Source organism: Onthophagus taurus, chromosome 11, assembly GCF_036711975.1.
Source record: "Onthophagus taurus isolate NC chromosome 11, IU_Otau_3.0, whole genome shotgun sequence".
NCBI classification, from domain to species: domain Eukaryota; kingdom Metazoa; phylum Arthropoda; class Insecta; order Coleoptera; family Scarabaeidae; genus Onthophagus; species Onthophagus taurus.
In genome coordinates, this window is record NC_091976.1 from 19,871,291 (window position 1) to 19,896,262 (window position 24,972).

A 24,972-nucleotide genomic window follows, 5' to 3' on the forward strand; every position below is an offset into this window, starting at 1 on the left:
TGAAAGATGGGAAACAGATTATAAGTCAAATATGTCAGCAAGAAGTTGGAGATCCGATTCTCAGAACTCTATTTGTTGTTGCGGTGCTCTTGTTCATTTCAACAGGCAAAAGAGGAAGAATATAAAAAAGGTAGCATAAGATTTGGAAGTGAATATTGCTTGGAATGGTGGGAAAACTGTAGCAGTGAAATGGATAGGAAAAAAAGGAGGAGAAAATGAGAAGAGCCACTGCAAAATTATTACTTAAGAAGTAGATGTAAGGTTTAAGAACATTAATAGAGGAAGAGTGCTTATAGGAAAGATATTGGTGGTTGTATTAGGGAGCAATGGGTTTTTTTATTAAAGGTATGCAAGTTTTAACTAATCACGAGCCATTCAATATATATAAGTATATGTAGTTGGGAGAGACAAATGTGGTGGTCGAAGATATACTGTAGTAGTTATTTATATTATGGCTTGTTGCTTCTCTGTTCTGACGTTAGTTTGGTAATAATTATATGTACATATTGCTTACAATGTATCAATCGGAGATACTCACTTAGTTAGTTAGTTTATTTTGCCCATGTAGATATGTTCGCATTTTTATGTATGACACTATCGACTTACAGTACAGTTAAACACTCAAATGATCTAGTTTAGTCTTGTCGTAAGCATGCATTGTATTCGAAAATTACTTGATTTTGAAATGGAAAATGATGGAGATAATGTATCTAAGATTGATCAAAATGTCAATTCATACAAAATTGTCGCTCCAATATCTATCCATTAATGAGTTATTTTGTCTAAAATCATGAAACTTCTGTATCTTTATCCAAAGATGAATTACATAAAGTATCTACAAAAAAGTTAGTCGAAGTTTTTTGAGATTACGAAATAACCTAAAGAATTAATGGGAAAGGTCAAGTTGTCAATTTAAATAAATTTGAGAATATTAAAATAAACACAATTGATTTATTGTATCATATTATTTTAATTATTCATAAAGAAAGAAGTTAAAATACCTCATTGTTCTTATTTTTTATATCCAATTCAACCACGTAATACCTAAATCATATTGACTTTCAGGAATCCTTGACCCGAGTCTATAATATTCCCAGACAAAAATAATAAAACAGATATCCTATAAAAGAAACATTAGATAAATAAATTATTGGCGATTAGCATCCTCACCTATTATCTCTTGTCTTATTTTTCTTTTTCAAATACTTAGCTTTTACAAGATATTATTTTGTTATTTATAACGTTGAATAATATTTACCGTGTAGATGTTATTAATTACTTAAGATATTATTTATTTTATTCTGTGCTTAAGTACTAAATTAACATTCAAAAAAGTTTAAACAAAAAGTAAATTTAAACGAATCATTTTCAATCCAAATCTAATTGAAACTATGACGTCAAATTTTCTTACAGCCGTTCCACAAACATGCGTACTACAGTTCACATCGCGTTTTCAGTCTCGCTTCGTGCTCCTACAGAAAAACAGTTTGGTGGGGAACTTTATAAACGAACATAAACCAGACGCGAACGTTTTATATCTTGACGACTACACGCCGGTTTGTTTATATTAAAAACCTTTAACATTTTCGTTTCATTCCACGTGAAATGTGTTAAGTAAAAACAATGAATACGAATTTGGTTGCCAAAGAGACTTTCAGCGTATTTCCTGAAAGGCCAGCTGTAGACATTGTATTTCAGGATGTTTCGTATCGAGTACCACAAGGACGAAACGGTGAGTGATTTATATTTAATTCTATTTCTTTGATTTTAATGGGTTTCTGAAAATGGGCTGAAAACGTTTATGAGAATTTTAAATGGCTTGATTGATTTTGGGACCTTCTATTTTTTTTTAATGACTTATTGTTTAAAATGTTTTTAATTGGCGTATCGTTTTTTTCTTGATGGTTTGAAAACCTCAAATAAAAAGTAATTCCTTTAATTATAGAATTTTTAAATTAATATAGATTCATCCAATAAACGAATTAACATTGAGAAAAACCCGAGAGAAGCGTTTAAGTGCACTTTATAATTAATAATAGACAGCGACGTATATTTATTTTCTTGTTAGAGGACTTTTATTAATAATTCACTGTACACAAGGTATCATATTCGATGAATCATTAATGATTATTCATTTATAATTGATTACTGGTTTATTGTCAACATCAAAAGATTAATTTTATAGCAATCAACTGGGGTTTTTTGATTTCATTTATGAGAAACAGCATAATGTTTAAAAAAAAATGTATATTTATATTAGATAAAATTGTATAGTTTCTTAAACATGACATTTTAGTGGGTGCCTCCATGCATTGTTGACTTTCTTCATCAAGAGATGGTTTTGCAAATATTTTCTTACCTAAAAGCGTCGTTCAAGGTTGATTTAATCCCAAAATGTTTTCAATTAATAGCTTCGGGTTAATTTTTTTTGATAGTTTTCTTTTTATTTTACCTTGACAAAAATTCTAATTGTAAGAGAATTTTGCCACTTTCCACAAAATTTTAAAACAATCTAAAAAATTTCGGGCAGAAAATTATTAATCTCAGTCTGCCTGGTATTTTTTTTATTTATTTTCCCTTTTTGTTTAAATCCTAGACTTATTATATAACAACAATGCGGAATTATTCCCTACTGTTACAAAGGTTGTAAGATCACTCTTACAATTGCTGGAAATTACACCACGCGGTCACTAACCTCATTAATCAAAAACTAAAATACGGTTATAGTAGTTGTTATTACATCGCAAATTATTTAATTCATTTTGTTTATTTAATATTTGAATCTATTCTTGGGCAGTATGATATGTTTTAATATTGCAATGGTGAGATAAAATGCTTTTTTGAGTGAGTACATCATGAAGCTAATGGTTTCATAATTTGTTCCATAAATGTCAAGGTGTTGCAACACATTTTTTTGTCACTGTCAATCTCATTTCTCGCTCCATGTCGATTTTAAGCGATATTTGCTTTCTATTACAGCTAGAGCTGAAAATCCGGTTTCGCATAAATGGATTTTCTACTCAATCGAAAAAAGTAAATTTTGTATTCAAGCTGTTTTCACAAAAGAGTTCAATTACAGTATTTTCGTCCGATGAAATGAGCTCTGGTGGTGGTTCAGCATGAAAATGTTTTCTTCAAAATACTTTGCAAATATAGTTCTGGACATAGTCTTTGAAATTTAAGAACAAATCATGTGAAACAACAACTTCATGAAAGACTATGTATTTCTGCAATTTAGCAAAACAATGTTGACTACCACCCAGAGCTTCAAATATATCTTATAAATGTCGGGTTGAGTAAAATATCTAAAGTTTTTATGTGATTTATAACTTTTACGATACATTCATGTACCAAATGCATTTTAAGAGATCCATATTTTTGGCACACCAACATTTTTTAATATAGCAAAATATCAAAAAATTGGACCTGATAAATTTCGCGTACTTTAAACTGCTTCTTTCCACTTGTTCGTGCAGCTGGTCTTTTTCCCAGAAGATTTGGAGAGATAAACACGGAAAAGCAGTGGATGGGTAAGGCATATATAATAACGAATACGGCAAAGAAGGTAAAACTAGGGGAGATGATAGATATATTGTATGGTTATCGCAATTGAATGAGGTTGTCAGACTTATGTATCTAACTTTTGTAGAAGCTGAGTGTTATATACGGTTATACAAGTACAATCAAACATTAGACAGATTGGTATAGAGGATGAGATAATGTAAGGCGAATGGGTAGTAAAATGTTAGATGTGTTTGATACTATATGGTTGTCGGGATTAGTTGGATTGTTGCGTTATAAAACACACCCAATAGGTGCAAAAAGGTGAGATATTGAGCAAATAAAGGTTGTCAGCAGGATTCTAATCTAGATCTATTGGATAAATTTAACAAGAGGTGATAAAAGTGAACATTAAAGTGATATGAAAAAATGAGACAGTATTTGGGAAGTATCTGAAAGAGATTGTAAGTCAAATATGTCAGCAAGAAGTTGGAGATCCCATTCTCAGAACACTATTTGCTGTTGCAACGTTTTCTTTATTGCCATATGCAAGAGGGGAAGAATATAAAAAAGGTAGTATAAGATTTGGGAGTAAATATTGCTTGGAATGGTGGGAAAACTGTGGCAGTGAAATGGATAAGAAAAAAGGAGGAGAAAATGAGAAGAGCCACTGCAAAATTATTACTTAACAAGTAGATGTAAGGTTTAAGAACATTAATAGAGGAAGAGACCTTATAGGAAAGATGTTGGTGGTTGGATTAGGGAGCAATGAGAAAGAAAGTGGAAGATTAGATTGTAATGGTAGCTTTGTATATGGGTTTATTTTTAGAAAAATAACGTTTTTTTTTAAAGGTATGCAATGTTTGAATCACGAGCCATTCAATATACATATATAAGTATATGAAGTTGGAAGAGACGAATGAGGCGGTTGAAGATACACTGTAGCAGGTGTTTATATTATGGCTTGATGCTTCTTTGTTCTGACATTAATTTGGTGATAATTATATGCACATATTGCTTACAATGTATCAATGGGAGGTACTCACTTAGTTAGTCAGTTTATTTTGCACATATAGGTATGTTGTAGAGAGTTTTATGGTGCATATTTTTTTTCTGTGCCAATAAATTTCCAGAGGTCCCTGTTGATTTGGCTAGCTATGTGATTTTCGCTGCTGGAGATATAGTATGACACTATCGACTTACGATTTCAGTAACATTATTATGGACCGATTTATTAAGCATAACTATCTCTTGCCTTTATTAGTTTTTGCCTCATAAGCAGCGTTAACTTGGTCTTGATGTAAATTTTATTTTAAATTACGCTTTTCCTCCTCAATATATGTGTTAGAAGCAAAATGCCACAATCTTGTTTTTCTTTTCTTTTAACACATAATCTGTTTGAAATGAGATCGTAAAATACAAGATAAATGACCCCTATATCTTCATTTCTAATCATATTGTGCACGAAACTGACCATACATGAGTATTCATTCTTGGTCTTCTCATTAAACGTAAGTCGGACTGACAGTAAGTTTGATTTGGTTGGACATAATAGAGGTGGAGGAGTTCTGCTCCTTGTAGTTAATCATCATGATATTGAACTGGTTGATTCTACAGATATTCATTCTTTAGTATCACGTATCGAAGTGTTCTTTATGGTCAGTGAGCTTATACATAGTGCTTATCCTTGCTGATTTTAATTTGTCTCAATATGTTAAGGCATGTCTATCAAATGTTGAAAAAGCTTCGCCAACTCAATCATGTACTTAACTGTGAAAATTGTTATTGGACTTGGTTCTGACAAATACTGATCATCGGATTGATCTGGTTCATGACGACTGTTCCTTCGTCTATGAGGAATGATGGTTTGCGGAATTTTTCGTCGCTATAATTTTCGAAAAGCCTTTCCTGGCTTGTATAACAAACTACTTGATACAGATTGGTCTTTTCCTTTAATGCTTTGCAAGCTTTCTATAAAAAAGTTGTGTGAGAATTTGAATTTATTTGTTCCGAAGAGATTGGATAGTAGATCCTCATACCCTATTTGGTACATCCAAAAATGAAGTGGCTATTAAAATTGAAAGAGTATTATATGAAGATGTGGAGGAGAAGTGGTAGTACTTTCTATTCAGCGGAATATAAAAGACTGAGGTGTTTCACTAAACAGAAAATCTCTGATGCGTATTCTTCCTTTACTATTAGTGCTGAACAATCGCTTAGTTCTGATCAACGTAACTTATATAAGACAGAAAACAACGACCTCTCGACTTTCTAGCAAGATAACGTGTGATCAATCCACCTACACTGATTCTGATAAAATAGTTAATACTTTTGCAGAACACTTGTCTGGAGAGTTACTAGTTTCTTTACTTACAACATGGTTGATGTACACTCTACGTATCTTCCCGTGTTTGTTACCGATGTCACTGAGAAATAGGTTTTTCATTTCCTAAAAAGGTTACCTAATAAATTTACTGCTGGTGATGATGAACTTCATGCATTTTTTATTCGTAATTGTTATGCAGCTTTTTTTTTCACTTGCAAATTTCGAAACAAATCGATATGTAATGAACACTATCATTGAAGATAACAACATATTAGTTTTAGAAATGTTATGAAAATTCGAAGTTTTTGGCAAACTAAAAAACCTTTACTATTGTTACTTTGTCAGCACATAATGATACAATAGAGCATGACTATGAAGCACTTTTAATTGCTTTTTCATTATTGAAATTGTTTCAAGAATGGATAATAGAACACTATTGCAAAAGCAAGAGTGATTCATGCACGGCCGACTATTGTAGACAAATAATGACTGTTTTTAGATGATATCATGATTTAAAAATACCAAATAATTTCTGTAACGATTTAATTCATAACGATAAAAAATAACATCGTCGTATAGAACATGACATACACAATTTTAATTCATTGATGTTTAGAATCAAGTTCAAGATACAACAAATTTTAAAATTCTCTTTATTTTAATAATCTTCCTTCATTGACGTATTTAAAAATTCATATACATACGTTTTTGTTTACATTTTGATATTCTTATCAACGTTTTAGACATAGATAAAACGTTAACCAGAAATATTAAAGTTCCGGTTTCTTGCACTCGTAATAAAGTTTCTCTTCGTAAATCTAAGAATAGACTGTAACTAACTAACAATAAGTACCTATTGATTCGTTAAATTTAAAGCATATTTGCGGAGATAATAAGGTGCAAATGTAAGCAGGTAGAAAGTAGGCAATCTTTTGTCGAAGAGTATTGCAAGCTAAAACGAATCTGTACAATTGCTTTAACCCCAATGACTTCGTAACTTCCATTTAATTCATCGCACGTATTTGTGGTCGTTGCACTCGAAAGGATTGTAAAAGAACTTTTTTAAATTCCTTACAATAAAAAAGTTTCAAAAAAAAATAGATTAAATTGATTGATTATCGTTTATGCAATAAGATGAAATAAGGCATTAAGTTCAACCGCGAACTTGACCTGGTTTAAAAATGCTGACCTCGAAATCAACAGCATAAAACGTGCGTACATTGATAAATTTGTTAGGCAATCAATCAAAAGATTTTAATTCTTAAATTTTATTAATAGTTGAAATAATTTTTAAACTATCACAAGGACTTTGTTATTCAAATAGTATGTCAAGTGTAAATAGATTGTTAATTTATTACCTACTCAATGACAACGTTCATCACCTAACCAATTTATTACAAACAATTTAAGACAAAGTTGATGTCTGAATTTATTTCTAATCATTAATTGTAATTAAAAACTACGTCAACTTGTTTTTTTGTTGTTTATCTATCATTTAAAGATATTTTAACTTCTTGGCGAACACTTTGAAGGGTGCTAAAATCCATAACATACCAACTACATCTTTCTTTAACATTTTCCCTAATAACATTTCCACCAAATCCAATGAAAGCATCAGCATAAGAAATCGTTTCGAGATCGATAACACCATCACCGATAAAAACAATGTTATTATAACCATGTTCTTTCAAATACTCAACAATAATCGCTTTCCCGCCGTTTCTTGCCATCGGCGATTTCTTTTCATATCCAGCATATTCACCGTTATAAAAAAATTTCAATCTATTCCCATAAACTCTTTCCGGGGGGATTTTAAGTATCTCAGCGATTGGTGAAATAATCGATTTAAAACTGCCGGTTATTAAGTAAGTATCGATTTTATTTTCGTGGAGGTGTTTTATTAAATCTTCAACTCCAGGTGTTAAAGTGAGCGGTTTCTTTTCGACGAATTCGTCGATGATCTTTTTTGATGGTTTGATAAGCTTTAAACGTTCTTCTAAAGCACGTTGGAAAGGTATCGAACCGTTTAAAGCCATTATTGACCAATTTTTCACTTCGTTTCCTAACCCGCAAAAATCTCCTAAAGCATCTATCGATTCTTCAGTTATCACCGTTGAATCAACATCGAAACAAACAGCGTCGACTTTTTTCCAAATTTCTTTTGCTTCATCTTCAGATTGCATTCCAGTTGATTCTTCTAATCTGGACATTTTTCGACGTTTAAACAAAATTTGTCACAAATGACAATAATAATCGTTTCTTGTTATCTAGATGAATAATACTTAATTGAAGCAAAAAATTTCTGTTTTCTATTTTGTAATAAGTTTTTTTCTTCGAGTTTTTAATCACTGAACCAATTTAGTTGGCGCGTATATAAAATTTTCAAAACCAATTAGAAAGTTTTTTTGCATCACTTTCCTGCCTGAACATTAATTTACCATGCACTTCAAGTTTTCTAAGTGAACCTCGTTAATTTGCTGCAGAAAGTGTCGACATATTAATTCTTATAAATAGTAATAAACCTGGGGTGTTTACGCTTCAAAGATCGCAATTGTTGCTGAGTGATTTTAATTTCCATTCTGTTAAATCGTCACCACACAAAGGTTTACAGGAAATGCTTTAATTCATTTACAATTCAAATAAGAAAATTTAAAAATCAATGTAAACAAGAACTAAATGAAGTTAAAAAAACTGTTTGTTTCTTTACAGGAAGCAAAGTTATCTTGAGAAATGTAAGCGGTCATTTTAAATCTGGAGAGTTAACAGCCATTTTGGGACCCTCTGGAGCAGGGAAGAGTACTTTACTTAACGTTTTAGCGGGATATAAGTGAGTATTAAAGATGTTTGATGACGCAAAGAAAGATTTCCTTCAACCTGAAAATGTAAACAAAAAATAACCTCGCGGTTTAAGGTTATTAGCTTAATAAGTTCCCTGATGAAAATATTTTAAATTAATTTCTTTCTAAGTTTGGGTTTATTTATTTTTATTTTTGATTAAAAGCGTTAATAATTATTAGAAGTTTTAAAGGTCAAGATTATTCTTGGAATTTTTTTCTTTTAAATTAAATTGGTATACAATTTCTGAATATTCATTGCACGACGAAGGTTTATATATTAAGTATATTTCCATTAAAAAAAAGAAAAATTCCACGCCTTTAAAATGGTGTTAATAACGAATCGTTAAAACGAAATTATAGTTTTAAAAGAAAATAAGATTGATATTTAAACAGAATAAGGCCAATATTCAAATGAGCATATAAATTTACATTTTAATATAATCTGAAATAAAAAACTACACCGACTTCTCATTCGTAAAAAATATAAACAAACATTGGGAAAAATGCTAATGATATCTTGTTTGATTTAAAATCAATTTGTTAAAATCTAAATAAAACTAAAATGTTAACCGCATTTTGTGGTAAATCGAAAGTAATGCAATAACATGTGGTTTATTTAATAATTAATTTATGTAAAGTTATAAAAAATGCTTTAATTTAATCATTTCCTATTAATTTTATACGAAAATAATTAGAACAACTAAAAAAATTGCCTTGAAGAATAATTAAAAAATAAATAACAAAAACTGGTTATAAAAATTCTCATAAACAAATCAATAAAACCATAAAAAGTCGTCGATATTCAATTTTATATAATTTTTGTTAATGATCGACATTACCATTCTCGTTTAACTACAGCACTATGATGTTGTACAATTAATCATATTACGTAACAAAGTACGTCTAATTTTTTGACCCGAAGTTTTGATTTTCCTCAGTTCATTTTAAAACATTTACGTTAATTAATATCGTGCTACAGACCATTTACTTACTAGAAAGTAATGAAATACGTTGCGAAAAGAACGATTGATTAACTGCCCTAATCGTTCAAGCATGTTATCAAAGAGACTGGATTAAAACGAATTGTATACTCATTGTTTGCGATAGAAAGGTAAGATTGTTTTAAACGAGTTTATATTAAAGTGATTAATTTTTAAAATTTATTACACTAAGATCTGGTTTACTCAACTCGATTTCTAAAATCCACTTAGATAAAACTAAACATGCAATAATTATGAGGTTGTAATTATTGCAGCTTATTTTCTGGTACATATCGCAAATATTTTTGATATAATTTTAAACACACCAGAAAGAGTTATTTAACAACTACATTAGTTTCTCGACTTTCGAAAAACGAAGAAAAGTCAAATCATTAAAAGTTATCGCAGTTTTATCGTGAGATAAATGATAAATGCAGTTCTCAAAAAATTCTTTTTATTGAAGCTCTGGAAGTGAAAGTTGTCAAAAAGTTGTGCTTGCGGTACAAATAATTTATTAGTTCCCTTATTTTTTATTAAAGATTTTTTTTTGATATGTGTACGATAAACGTTAATGCTTCGTGAAAGGATATCATCAAAGGTTCATTATTTAAAATTGGGATAAAATGAAAAAATCGTAACTTGTTATGGGTTTGCTTCATAAGTAGTATTATTATTATCGTCCTCATCAAGATGATCATCTTCGTTCTTGCTTTCATCTGCAACATGAGTTGTAGAATATACGATATTTTAGTTTGGTAAGCACCTCACAAAGTTTTTGTAGATCTTCCAAGTTTAGAAGAATGCTTCACTCCGGAGGCTGGAATAAGTATCTTACACTTCTAAAATATTTCATTCGAAAAATCTTTAATTACTTTAACTTATCACTTTAAAATCAAAAAAGTTTCGCTACTTTATGTTAACGAGGTTAAATGGTGATAGAATTTCTGCAACTTCTGCAGTTACAACATATATTCGTTTATAGATAACGGAAAAATTCCGATTTTTAGGAAGATATGCGTCATGATATTGTTTATGTTTTGTTCTGGACATCCGTCTGTGAGCAAAACAAAGTGCCGTGATATCTAAAACAACGTCATTATGTCATTTTCTTGCAATGTCTTTATGGTAGACGTACAATGAAGCATCATTGAGCATGTTTTTGTTTATCTTTTGTTCTGGACATCAGCCAGAAAATTACCTAAAAACTAAATTTAACCGTTAACCAAAGTAAACGACTTAATTAAGTCAATTAAACCAATCAAATCAGTCAAATTAATTGAGCCAATCAAAGGATAAATGATGAAAAATAAAATATATGCAAAAAGTTACCTACATGATATCCTACATATCCTACATAAAATTTCGACTTATATCCAAGTCCGTAATATTGCTATATACAGTACATGCCAAAAAAGAGTGCAACTTTGCACTTTTTTGTCAATCTGGAATCTTAACAAAACAACTAGATGCATGTAAAAGGTCGGTGATAAAAACATCATATCGATACACAAAGTATTGCAAGTTTTTGTATGGTTTTTGCCGTGAAACAGATAATCTGTAACAGGAAAGTTGAAAACTGCATCACAAAGTAAATTCTATTTGGTGAGTGAGCGTTTTTCCTTCGATTGTTAAAAATGCCTAGAATTGGTAGAAAACCGCGGTTTAACCAATTGTCCGACTTTGAAAGAGGACGAATTGTTGCGCTGCACGACGCAGGTATTCCATTTCATGAAAATGGTCGAAGATTCCTTCAAGCATGGACTGCGTGATCTGAAGAACGTAACCAACATCACCGTTTTGGAAGCGAACGTCCTCGAGCGACTAACGAAAGTGAGATCTTAAGCTTAGACAAATGAGACAGATTTCGTTCTTCGGCTGCAATTGGTGTTGACTGCATGAAAAATGTGAGGCAGATAGTGTAACGACGAATTTCATCTTTTAATCTCTACTCATACCGATCTTTCGACTCCTTCCTTTGCCCTTCGAAGTCGCGGCGGTCACACATCTGGTATTATGGTATCGGGTGCCATATCGTTGGGGTATAAGTCACCTATAGTTATCATCCCTAGCAGTTTAAATGCACACCGATATATCCACGAGGTTTTACAGCCCATTGTAATACCTGCAGAATAGCGCCCGACCTCATATCACCACATCTGTCAGAACTTCCTACACGAAGATGGAGTAGAAATTCTCCCCTGGCCTGCTCGCTTTATAGATTTAAACCTAGAACCTAAAACTTGGATATTACCATAAGCAGCAAACACCTTACAGAAACTTCGTCGTCATCTACAGCAAGCCTGGGATGAAATAAATTCCACAGGACTATTCATCATCTCATTTGGAGCATGCCTCGCATAGTTAGACAGTGCATAAACAATTGTGGGGGTGTAACATTTTATTGACATAAATAGTTGGCTTTTTTTTTCAATTGGTATGATTTACTAATGAAATAAATACAAATTACATGTAAAAATTTCAGCTTTGTGAGTCAGCTCTTTCGAGGTGTTGCAATTTTTTTGGTACGCATATAACTTACATTATGAGAAAGATCGTTTGAATAATACGTAAATCTTTTGATGCGTGCTCAAATGTCGAGTATATTAAGACAAAGATCCCAATTTAGGATGTGCGAAATATGTTTGTCTCTTACTACCATTAATAAAATTAATTACGAAATAAGTTAAAAATAGATGACACGCAGTACATCACACAAACGTTTATTTTTAATTGATTGAACCATTATAGAAAATTAGTCGGTTGTTATCTAAAGTAACCAGGTAGACAAATTGCTCTACAGTTTCCATGTTATGCTTTCCTATGGTCAAGTTTTTTCCTATTTGTCTCTAATTCCCTCAATTCACCATTTATGACCTCTCTCTTTTTTCAGTCTATGAGCCTTCTTCGCTGCTGTAGTTTTCTGTTATGATTCTTTCTTTCCGTTATCTCGTTGCACCCACTGGTTTTTTCTTTGAAATCTTAGAACTTCTTTGGCAGCCTCGCATTTTCACTCTGTTGTCTATTTCCAAGCTTCAGATTTATGTTCTCTTCTCGCTCTATTTTTGCTGTGATCGTTGAGGTTGTATTTTCAGTGTTTTTTCCTGTCGTCTTTTTGGTATTTGCAATTTGTGCTCTCTTGTACTCTATACCTTATCTGGTAGTTTGCTCAAATTCGATGTTAACACCACGCCAACTTTTGGCTTATATTATGTCAAGTTGTCTTGCATAAACAATGCAAGTTTCCTTGTGGATGTCTTTGCTTCCAAACCATGTACTTGCAATTACCATATTGAGGGAGGCCGCATAGTTAATTAGTCTAGTGCTATTGTCATTGGATTCTTTGTATAGGTTGTATTTACTCATTATGCCAGGTTATTGGTTCTCCCTTTCTAGTTAATCGTTAAGGTGCTCCAGTATAATCTTTGTATACGTATCGTTTTTGCGCGTGAAAGGATAGTTCTTGAATGATATGAGACTATATATAATTAATTTAGGGTTGGGTTGGGTTGCCTTGAATCTCGTGAGCAGAGTGACCCCAACATAGAATGCCGTAGGACACCTGCGCGTAGAAGTATCCGTAATAAGTGCTAAAGTGTCAAATAAAGTATTGAAGTTAGGGCGGACTCCCTATTTAACTGTTTTTTAACTGGTTGTTGTCAGAATGCTAATTAAGCTATAAAATGCTGGGTTCATTAAAATCGTGAGCTTTTATTTTTAGCAACGCAGTCGAAAGCCTTGGTTAAATCAAAAAGCCATATCTCAGTTAGCAGGTTGTTTTCACAGCCATTTTGTATGTGTTGAGTTAGTCGAATGCATATTTGTCAATTTCTCTCATTACGTTCTGGAGTGGCCCCAAGCTGTACAGAGTGCTTACTTAGTCATCGTCTTGTGATCATTCGGACTTTCTTTCTTTGAACTTACGACAAAACATTTAAAGTCTTTAAGTTATTTAAATCACATAGAATGATGACTCAAAATCAGAAACTAAGACTAATCTAAGACGAACCCCTTAATTATTAAATTATTATTATTATAATTATTCAACTATGACTTACAATTAGTCAAAATTTATTAAGGGTCTAAAAGTCGTCTATTTGCGTTTTAACAATGTTAAACATAAAACAAATTTCGCGTCGAGAAAACTCGTTCCAGTCTGAACAAGGTAAATTGAATAATCGATGACAATTCTATTGAAATTACTTGGTTTGCTACAAAAATTTTTTATATTTTTAATTACCTCGACAACATTAGCAGGATCCTGACTATGATCTTCTTCCATTGCTTTTTCTAAAAGCACATTATTATAAAGTACTTGATAAACGATAAGACTGATATAAATAATGTATAAATAAAATTATACGTTTAAAGTGCAGACTTTCTTCAACGTTAATAATTCGTATCTAAGAAAAAACGAAAGGGTAATTATTCTCATTTTTTCTCTCATCTTTGTCCATTTTTAAAATAGTTCTTGCGCTTTCTCTTTAATGGAGAAGATTTTACTGAGCCGATTTGTTCTCCTCTTTTCTAAATATACAATTTCAGAACAACTTTTTGAGTAGCTACTTCCTCTGAATCTTCCTCTAACTTCATCAAAATAAATAAAATACCAAGACTAACTACTTGATATCACACTAAAAGCATTTCAAAGTATTTGTTACAACTTTCAAAACAATCATTATCGCACGTTAATTCAGAAATTTGACACCAAACTTAATCCTCATTCTCTTCATGAATTTGTAAATAAGGATGATCGATATAAATGTTTTGTTTTTATAAATGTTATTTTTATATCTTAAAGTAAAAAGATTGTGGTTTAAGACAAACTTTTCTTTTATTCTTTCGAAATAAAGTACGCGCAAAAACAATTTAAACAATTTCCTAGAAGATTAGAATATAATTGAGAATTGCAACATGGTCAAGAAGAGGGTTCTTAAGTTTACAACAAACGTAAGAATCCTTTCGAAATAGAAAAAGAGATAATAATGTGTGTAACAAATATTGAATGAAAGGAAAATAGAAAATAAAACAAGATAATCTTTTTTTGGGTAAATTTAGGTCACATACGTGTTTTTACGTATGATTTCGTTTCTAGACTTTCGCATTTTAGCTGACACTTGTTGCATTAACGTTATTTATTGATTTTTAAAATATAGATATAAACGTATTCCAGTTATCCAATTTATGACCAAATACATAGCTATTATATAAGTGTGTAATGAAGTTAAGAAACATTCTCTTTGTTTAGAAACTGACCTATCATATTCACCTATGAAAAATTGTAAACACAGAGAAGTCGACGACCTTAACCTTGATCATTGTTAAATTTCGAAGGCTACTTGTGAAACTTTTTTCATTTTCGCTTTTATGAACTGAAGCCGACTCTCAGTCGTATTAAATCAACAAGTCTTATGTAAGAAAAGTTATACGGTCTACTTCTTTTTTTTTTTTCGATGTCAAGGATAAAAAAATAAATCAAAAACACACCCTACATTCCCTTTTTCCTGCGTTCATTTCATTACGCAGAAAGAAATTTTTATAAACGAATAAAAAATCCTTTTTGTTTACGTAACAATAAATTCTCACCGGTTCTTTGTACTTTGAAAGTGCAATGGACGACGATGAAGTTCATTTTTTACAAAGCCATTAGTACTTCAATGGCTCTTTCACATTCTATAAATAGCTGTTAAATTATATCTTTTCTGATGGCTTCCTCCTAGATTTCGCGCTGATTAAATAGTAGCGTGAAGCGGAACTGACATAAACAGGAAGTAAACTGAACAAAAAGAAAACAAAAATAGAAAAAAATCAAAAACATAAATTATTTAATAATAGACAATTTGATTGCGGTTTTTTTAGATTTTTTTTAATGTCAAAAAAGGAATTAAACATTAGAAAGGAACTACTGCAGGTTTTTTGTGGCGCCGAATGAGAAAATAATTTGAAAAGTTGTTATGTTAACGAGAAAGTGATGTCATCGATCATTTTCAAATGGAAATTTTCTTGAAATTATCATATAATGGACAATAGGATTAACATTTGAAAGTTTCTTTTTGTAATTCTTATAGATCCCATGATGTCGGTGGTTCAATTCAGGTTAATGGTCAACCTAGAAACATGAAAACATTTCGTCACTTCTCCAGATATATCATGCAAGAAGATATGCTTCAACCCTGGTTAACCGTCGAAGAATTAATGAAAGTGTCCGCTGATTTAAAGTTGGGAAAGACCTTCAACAATCAACAAAAAAATCAGACGGTAATTATATTAAAATGTTACTCATGTTATTTTGATGTTATTCAATTTATCTTTTAAAGTTTCCATTAAAAAAAGTAAAAAAATAAACGAGTCATTAAAAAATTAGGTTTAGATTAAAGTGAGTATTAAATAAAATAAGATTGGATGAATCTTGTGTAATAACTTTTTATAAGATTAAATGTTTATTTTTTTTATAAAAAGATACGATGGAATAAAATAAAACGCTAATAACTTGAATACTACGTAAATAATTTTGAATTTATCTTAACCACAAGCTATAAATTATTAACCGCAAAATTCTTTATATTTTCCAAAAACTTGTCATTGATAATTAATTAAAACAAATCGTTTTTATTTATTTATAGTTTTCAGAATTTAATAATTGCTTAATTCAAATAATATGAAATATTGTTATTTTTTTCAGATATCTGAAATATTAGAATTATTAAGGCTGATAACAACCAAAGATACATTAACGAGTAAATTATCAGGTGGTGAAAGGAAGAGGTTATCAATAGCTTTAGAACTTGTTAATAACCCACCCGTTGTTTTTTTGGATGAACCAACAACGTAAGTTAGTCAAAAAATTAATAATTTTATTTAAAAAATATTTTTTTACAGAGGATTAGATGATATGGCAAGTTCCCAGTGTGTTTCATTATTAAAAGCTTTATCAGAAGGTGGAAGAACAATAATTTGCTCAATCCATACACCCAGTGCAAAACTTTTTTCCATGTTTAATAACACGTACATTTTATCAAATGGTATTTGCGCGTATCAAGGATACGGTTTAGATGTTGTACCTTATTTAGAAAATTTAGGATTGGTTTGTCCCAAACATTATAATCCAGCTGATTTTGGTAAGAATTTGTTTATAATTTATAAACTGTACACAGATATAATATTTGTACCAAACATGAAACTAAAATTCTGCAACTCGTTTCTATCCAAACCTAAAATGCAATGTGCGAACAAAAAATGTATTTCCTAAAAGTTTTGTTGGATCTCTAATCTCCTTCTTGTTTCCCTTATCTCCAAAGAAAATACAAGCTACACAACTGTCTTAATCACAATAAAATGATCATTCTCGTCCGCATTTCTGATCATCTGGTATTACATATTTAAAAACACTATAAATTGTAATCCGTTTTTAATACTTCCAATCGTTTCTTGTGACTAGATACAATTCACCAATTTCACAAGTTTGTCTCGGATGCAAGCCGATGCATGCTTAATACGGATTCTTCATAAACTGACTTTAATCATTTCTTCTTTTTATTACACCCTCTCTTGTCGGCGATCCAATTAGCGATGATGATTTTTGAGGTTGAAGCCCAGAACACCTTTATGGATGAGCGACTAAAACCAACGTCTCAGGTCTTTCAGCCATGAGTTTTGGCGTCTTCCCACAGATCTTTTTTCCTTTATTTTGCCTGCAATGATTAAACGCCTCTCATTATGTACCTTATACAAGATGTTTCTGTAAGTCATGGCATCATTTTAATCACAAATACTAGAGTTAAAATGATGACGATTCGTGTACAATTTTTTGGTTTAAACCCATAAATGCTTAAGATATGGACCTTCAAAGTTAAATAAATTTTAAACATTTTTTTTTAATATTTTCAATATGGTTCGTCTTAGAAAGATAAAATTTGGAAAACAATTCTTTTAAAAGATAAATTTACGCTACATGCATTTACACGTATATGGCTTAGATCCTAAAACAGAGCCAATCGACGTTGAGAAATATTTAAACAACATGGGTTTCAATTCTGTTAAATGTCTTTTACTAAATGCAAAACATCCTGAAAATTACGCTTCACTCAAGCTATCTGTTCCTTTGAAAGGCTGGATGATGTAAGGAAACCTGAAATTTGGCCGTCTGGAACCTGTATTAACCGTTTTTTATACAGAATTTTCAAGAAAACAAGTCCAACTTAATTCAAGGAAAATTCGCCAAGGCGAATACGAAAAGAGTTCAATCTCAATAAAAAGTTTAAAGAAAGACCGGACCTTCACTCACTGTCATAAAATTGAAATACATAAAAAAATTATCATTGGTATCTATCGCTCAACGAGCGGGGATTTTAAGATATTTTTTGACAAATTCCAAGATTTGCTTGACACTATAAAAAAAGAAATATATATCAAAAAAGTCTTCATTGCAGGGGACTTCAACATTAATGTACAAGTCACTAAAAACCAAGAAGCTATAAACATGTTATTAAACGTAGGGTTATACAAGATTCGAATATGTATGTACAGTTTTGAAGCGGAATTGTCGAGGTGTTTCTTCTCCAAAAATGCTGGAAATACACCAACAGCAACGTTTTCTGCTTATTTCATGCACTTGAAAAGTACCTTTGACAAGTGCTGCCCTGAAAAAGAAACCTTTGTTTCGAGTAGAAAAGGGAAAGAAGTAAAATTATCTACAACTACAGAAAACAACTTTAACACCGTACAAATTCTGGGAATTAGTGATATACCAAGCTGAAAACAGATAAAAAAGTATAGCAAATAATAAATAAGCAAATAAAAAGAGGTAGAAGTAACTGCAATAGAACCATCACGGCTGAGATATACAGCAACTACCTGCAGAAAACTGAGAGTAAAGTTAATATCCATAAAGGAAACGATTATATGAGTGAATTACAAATACGCAACGAAAGTTCCTGTTTTGTAAGACCGACTGATACTACAGAAGTCAAAACAATAGTGAAAAGTTTTAAATCAAAAATAACTGAGGACATTTGTGGAATGTCTGTTGCTTTTTTGAAAAGAACTATAGAAGGTCTATCTGCACAATTAGTGTATCTTATTAACATGTGCCTCAAACATGGAATATTTTCAAACGAATTGAAGTTAGCAAAAATCATTCCCATCCACAAAAAAGGGAATGTAGAAAAGCCAGACAACTACAGACTCATTTCTATTTTCCCAGTAACTTCGAAAGTCTTCGAATGCGTAATAGCAGATAGAATTTCTACTTTTTTTGAAAAGAGAAAGTTTTCCATTAAATATCAACACGGCTACCGTAAAGAAAAATTTGTAGACACAAAATACTGGAAGCAATAGATAAAAGAAAATTTGTAAAGTTGGTAGGAGTTGATCTATCAAAAGCGTTTGATAGTGTAAACCATGCCCTACTCCTAGATAAGCCGTATTACTACGGTATTGGGAGTATTGCACACGACATTCTGAAGTTATACTTGAATGCTAGGATGCAAATCGTGGTGGTGAACGGAGGAAGATCTAGTGCTGCAGAGGTCTCAGTGGGTGTTCCTCAGGGTTCGGTATTGGGTCCTCTGCTATTTATCATATACATAAATGACATGCCAAGCATTATACCACATGGAGACCTTTGCCTCTATGCAGACGACACAACTATCGTTTTAACGGGCGAATCAAAAACGCATGTTCAAAATAGCTTCAGCAAATCCATGCACACTGCAAAAGAATGGTTTAATGACAATGGTTTAACGGTAAACGAAGAAAAGACGCAATGCATTACCTTCAACAACGGACATAATTAAGTACCTAATATTTTTAGGTCTGTATCTAGACGAGGAATTCAAATGATACACCCATATAGATAATACTGCCAAGAAGCTAAATGGCGCAATTTACTGTGTACGATGAATGAGAGCTATCAATACCATAGAAGCGGCTAAACTCACATATTATGCCAGTTTCTACAACGTAGCAGCGTATGGCATTCTGTTCTGGGGTATGTCTTCAGCAGCAGAGCGAATTTTTCTATTACAAAAAAGGGCAATTCGAGCACTTCTCAATCTAAAGAGTAGAGATAGTTGTAGAGAACATTTTGCAATACACAAAATTCTCACCATACCGTCTGTGTATATATTCAGCTGCATTCAGCAACTAAGAGGAAATGGATCAACCTCACGAAAAATTTAAATATCCGCAATTGTCCGACAAGACGGGGGGACGAATTACGAATTCCACGCCACCGTCTAGTACAGCCTCAAAGTAACTCCGACTATTGGGGCACAAAATTCTACAATCATTTACCACAGTACGTTAGACAATTGCCTTCTAGAAGAATGAACTCGTTCGTTAAGAATTACCTAGCGCAAAACCCAATATACAGGATAAATGAATTTCTCGAAAGATGTATAGGATGAATTATTCTGTTTTCTTTTCTTTTCTTTTTCTTGTTTTTGTTTTGTATGTCAATACCACATTCTGTTGTTATGATCTTGGAGAATGCCTTTATTCTTAACCAGCATTCTTTTGCCGCTCGACAAGCTTTTCGTATTTCTCTGTTTACTTCATTGTATTTATTCGTATCTTTGTTTTTATATATTCTTCTTTCTTCCATGAGCTGCAACATGTAATCGGTCATCCACTGTTGGTTTTTCTTCTTAACCATATAACCAATGTCGTTCTTCTGCGTAACATCTTAGTGCGGATATTTCCTTCAGGCGGTCTTCCAATTTATCTGTCACTCGACCACGGACTTCTGCGTTGTTGACTTAGTTACTTTCTTTTCGTGACACAACAAATGTTTTTAGACTAGTATATATAGTCGATTTGGTTACGTATTATGTTGTCTTTGTTGTCTGCTGGCGCTCTCCATGTGTTGCGGATGTTGTTTAAAGAAAGTACTTGTAGCTGTTAATTTGAACACGTGCAAAATTCTATTATCTAACGATATCTAGCGTTTCCAGATCATATCTACCACATACAACTTCAACCTCGCTTTGTCCATTGGCATTAAAGTTCCCTGCAATAATAGTTATTTCGCCTTTTTTTGTAAGTCTGAAGGCGTTGCTTAAGGATTCATAAAAGTCTTTTAGGTAGTTCTTCTTCACTTTTCTCTGCTGTAGGGGCATATACTTAAATGATATTAGCTATTCGGTGGGTTGTGCATAATTTAATAATTATTACCCTTTCATTCACTAATAGTTTTTGGTTTTGTCCCACCAGAGTAGTATAGTATTCCATTTTTCACGTTTACCTTTAGTTTAGTTTTTGCGCGTGCCAACTAGCAATTTTTAATAATCATTTATTTATTTTTTTTTATTTTAGTTATAGAAGTATGTAGTGGAGAGTATGGTGATTACACCGATAAATTAATATCAGCCGCAAAACAACAGTATTCGTCAATCGCAACGTCTGAAAAAATTAGTAGACAATCATCGATAATCGAGCCGACGATTTGGAAGAATGAAAGTAATTTTTGGTATCAATTTTCAACGTTACTTTTCCGAATGTGGAAACAAATGTACCGAGATAAAAACTATTTAGTTTTAAAAACGGTTCTTCATATTTTCCTCGGCATTTTCGTCGGATGTATCTTTTACGACATCGGAAATGATGGTGCAAGAACTATTTACAATTTTGGATTATTTTATTGCTCGACAATTTTTTTCCTGTATATTCCACTTATGCCAATTTTATTACACTGTAAGTATAAAGTTAAGCTTTTTTTTAAATCTGATTATTTTTTTAATTTTTAGTTCCTAAAGAAATCCAGTTTTTAAAACGAGAATATTTCAACAGATGGTATAGCTTAAAAGCTTATTTTTTAGCAATGACCTTATCAACAATCCCGATTAACTTAATTTTAAACCATCTTTTTTTGATCTCTGTATATTTCTTAAGTGGGCAACCTCTAGAATTTGATCGGATGTTTAAATATTTTGCAGTTTCTGTTTTAACAGCTTTCGTTTCAGAAAGTCTTGGGTTAATTATTTCTTCGTTTTTAACGGTGGTTGTAAGTTAAATAAAATAAGTTTCTGAATACATTATTTTTTTAATTATTTTTTGCAGAATAGCATGTTTGTTGGACCAGTTATTTCAGTCCCATTCATGTTGCTAGCTGTTTATGGAATGGGATTTGGAAACACGGGAATTCCCATAATTATGCAAATTGTTATGCACTTCAGTTATCTTCGTTATTCTTTAGAAGGAGCAATTTCTGCAGTTTTTCGTGATCGCGGGAAATTCCCTTGCCCCGAAACCGAAGTTTTCTGCATCTTTAGTGACACAAATTATTTCTTGGAGATTATGGGATTCCCAGAACGTTCCGTTTGGATCGATGTAGCAGCTTTATTTTTTATTTACGTCCTATTTCGATTAACGTGTTACTATTTACTTAGACAGAGATTATCGCCAAATAAAACTTTTAGAGCTTTACATGTTATCGTAAGATTTGTTAAGTCACGAGTTGGCGGATCAAGATAAAAATTTACAAATATATATTTATTTTTTTATACAAATTTTAGGAAATTTAGTTTGACTTTTGTATATTTAAAAATGTTTAAAAAATAAACCTACTTTTTTTATTTACAAAAAACAATTTTTTTTTATTTATTAATCAAAATCATGTCAATCAAAAAGTGTTTTTCAAAATTTGTTAAAGTGAACTCATAATTTAACTATAAGAAAATGTTAGCGAACTCAATGCGACGCGTTGCTTCTTATGGGGCTATAACAAATACATTTTCGAATGTAGTAAAAACTAAGGTACCTTTTATGGCATCAAAAACGAACACAAATAAAGTGAAAGTGGTTGATCTTCGTCCACTTTTTCATTTTTCGTTAGGAAACGCCTTTCATCCCAGCGAAATCACAACACCATCCGTGCTCTCATCAAAATGTGAGGGATTGAAAAATGTTTTTGATTCAAAAGATGTCGTCCTTTCCAAAAACAAGTCTACGATTAAGTATTCGACATCGGAAGTTTATTGGAATAACAGGAAGTGGACATGGTTTAACACAATTAGGTTTTAATTTAAAACCAACAATGTCGAAGTTTTCTTAGAAATTGAATTGTTTGAAAAATATAACAACAAAAATTTAAATTGTTAGTTTTATTTAGGATATTTCAAATGATAAACTGTTTTGTTTTATTTTTTCCACTTTCATTTTGAAGAATGACAAATTTTTCTTTTATAAATTTGATCACTAATAAAAATTATACGTATTTTTGTTCATTTCAGTATGACTCGGTGAACAAATTGGCTGTATGCTTGTTCGTACTATTAAAATAGGAAAGTGTGGCGTTGCCGATCATATAGTTGATAGTGAAATGATGCAAGAGCTCTCACTATCGACTATATGATCGGCAACGCCACACTTTCTTATTTTAATAGCACGAACAAGCATACAGCCAATTTGTTATGACTCGGTGAACAAATTGGCTTGTATGCTGGTTCGTACTATTAAAATAGGAAAATGTGGCGTTGCCGATCATGTAGTCGATAGTGAGATGATGCAAGAGTTCTCACTATCGACTATATGATCGGCAACGCCACACTTTCTTATTTTAATAGCACGAACAAGCATACAAGCCAATTTGTTCACTGAGTTATACTGAAATAAACAAAAATACCTACATATAATTTTTATTAGTTATCAATTTTATAAAAGAAAAATTTATATAAAAAATCGCGTAATCATTTCTTTTTCGGCTTCCTTCCATGCCCATCTTCGTCCATTAACATTTTATCAATCATATAATCAGCAACACCACATTTACCCATTTTGTATATTTGTGCTAATAAACAAGATAATTTGTTCACGGCTTCGTACTAGAAGATAAAAATTTATTTATATCTCTAATTGTAATCATCTAAAGTTTCTTTTGTGATAAATCTGTTTACTGGTTATTTATGGGAAACGAACGTTTTTAAATTGTAGCTGAATAATTAGAAACCATAAGAAATAACATTTTTTAGAAATTTTTGGTGAGATTTTGGTTTCAATGCTGATAAATCTGATAATAATAAAAGTATTCCTATGGCAATGGTAAAGATATTTCAGGAGTAGAACTAAAACCAGAAGAGACCAGATAATGTGTTGAGGTATCCGAGCAAGATCATGTACTATGTGGCATACAATATTGATGTGCGAAGAAATGGAAGGAAGAGCAGAAGAATTTCGAATGAGCGGATAAGTGAAGAAGCATTAGAAGATATAATCCATCCATTAGTGCAGGGAATTTATCCACACAGCTTAAAAACCTGCAAAATAGGAATATAATATTCCAGCCTAACATGTTCAGTATGAATTTGAATTTAAGCACGCAAAGCATCAAGACGATAATCAAAGTGTAATGTAAAACTATATGCAAAATCTTTTTGTAAACCATTCAATTGAAATACGTCAGTTTCCCGTTAGTTGTTTCAAAAAGATACCTACCTGTTCTGTTACAAATTCACTAACTAACATATTTTCAGTATGATAATCATCATGTTTTTTCGCAACACAAATGACATTAGTGATTTCCTAAAAGTTAAAAAATAATTAATGCAACTCAAGACCAACGTTTCTTTTTCTTACAGAAGTAACAACTTTTTCAAGTTCCAAAGCAATTTCAATAGCTTTCGGAATAGAACACCATTCAACTGACTCATTAATACCAATATTGCATAACTTCACGATCCCACCGCGAGACAATTGGTATTCGATGAGTCTCAAAGCGTGTTCAATTTCCTCGTTACACATAACCATAAAGAAATTGTGAGCTCCTTTTTTACCAACGTCGTTTCTGCCGAAAAAAGCTGCTATGGATAAGTAACCAAAAGCAGCGTTCAATTCCGACATGATTTGTTTATTAATGGCGTCCTCCAGTTCGGCGTGATATTTCAGTCTTCCCATATCTTTAGCTGGTTTTGCGACATAGGTCGTTTCGCATTTATTCAGTTGGGTGGCCATCGTATGAAATTGAAAATGATTATCACGATCATTATTGTCTAAATATGTTAAAATATTGTCTCGGGACAATGGCACTTTTGAATCTTCGTGAGATTTTTTCGAAAATCCTCCTCCTATCGGGGCGTAATCTTGAAGGGATTCACTAAAAAGCCTGTTCTTCACGAGACGTTTAACGTCAACAATATTAACACCAGCAGACTCATCAGTTTTTATTAACTCTTTTGGGCCATCTAATGTGTAATTGTTGTCGTCGTTGTGACGAAAATTTATGAAACTCATACATGACACCAAACGTTTTGGAAAAACTAAGAATTTTGTGGCCGTAAGGAAAGGAAAAATCTTCGATCTCACTGACAGTGACATCTTTGAAATATAAAAAATCTGG

The 24,972-nt window shown here is 31.8% G+C and overlaps 2 protein-coding genes and 1 pseudogene across 3 annotated transcripts; 1 reads left to right on the forward strand and 2 right to left on the reverse strand.

The window, feature by feature from the left end:
* The first annotated feature begins 1,468 nt into the window (after positions 1–1,468).
* On the forward strand, positions 1,469–22,732 carry LOC111424134 (ATP-binding cassette sub-family G member 1-like). 2 transcript variants are annotated; one of them, XM_023057566.2, is made up of 8 exons: positions 1,469–1,732; positions 8,537–8,654; positions 15,710–15,899; positions 16,324–16,469; positions 16,521–16,759; positions 20,955–21,332; positions 21,386–21,642; positions 21,699–22,732. In XM_023057566.2, exons 1-8 carry the CDS (start codon positions 1,624–1,626, stop codon positions 22,110–22,112), a joined length of 1,851 nt encoding a protein of 616 aa, XP_022913334.1. In that variant the 5' UTR covers positions 1,469–1,623; the 3' UTR covers positions 22,113–22,732. The 2 variants fall into 2 exon arrangements, with proteins under 2 accessions (XP_022913334.1, XP_022913335.1); XM_023057567.2 differs by lacking the exon at positions 8,537–8,654 and having other exon boundaries at positions 1,648–1,732.
* Positions 7,156–8,070, reverse strand: LOC139431670 (phosphoserine phosphatase pseudogene; annotated as a pseudogene).
* LOC111424137 (soma ferritin-like) lies at positions 22,723–24,950 on the reverse strand. The gene is made up of 3 exons (XM_023057569.2): positions 24,213–24,950; positions 24,072–24,158; positions 22,723–23,461 (listed from the first exon to the last, which is right to left on the reverse strand). Exons 1-3 carry the CDS (start codon positions 24,948–24,950, stop codon positions 23,327–23,329), a joined length of 960 nt encoding a protein of 319 aa, XP_022913337.2. The 3' UTR covers positions 22,723–23,326.
* Positions 24,951–24,972: the final 22 nt, after the last annotated feature.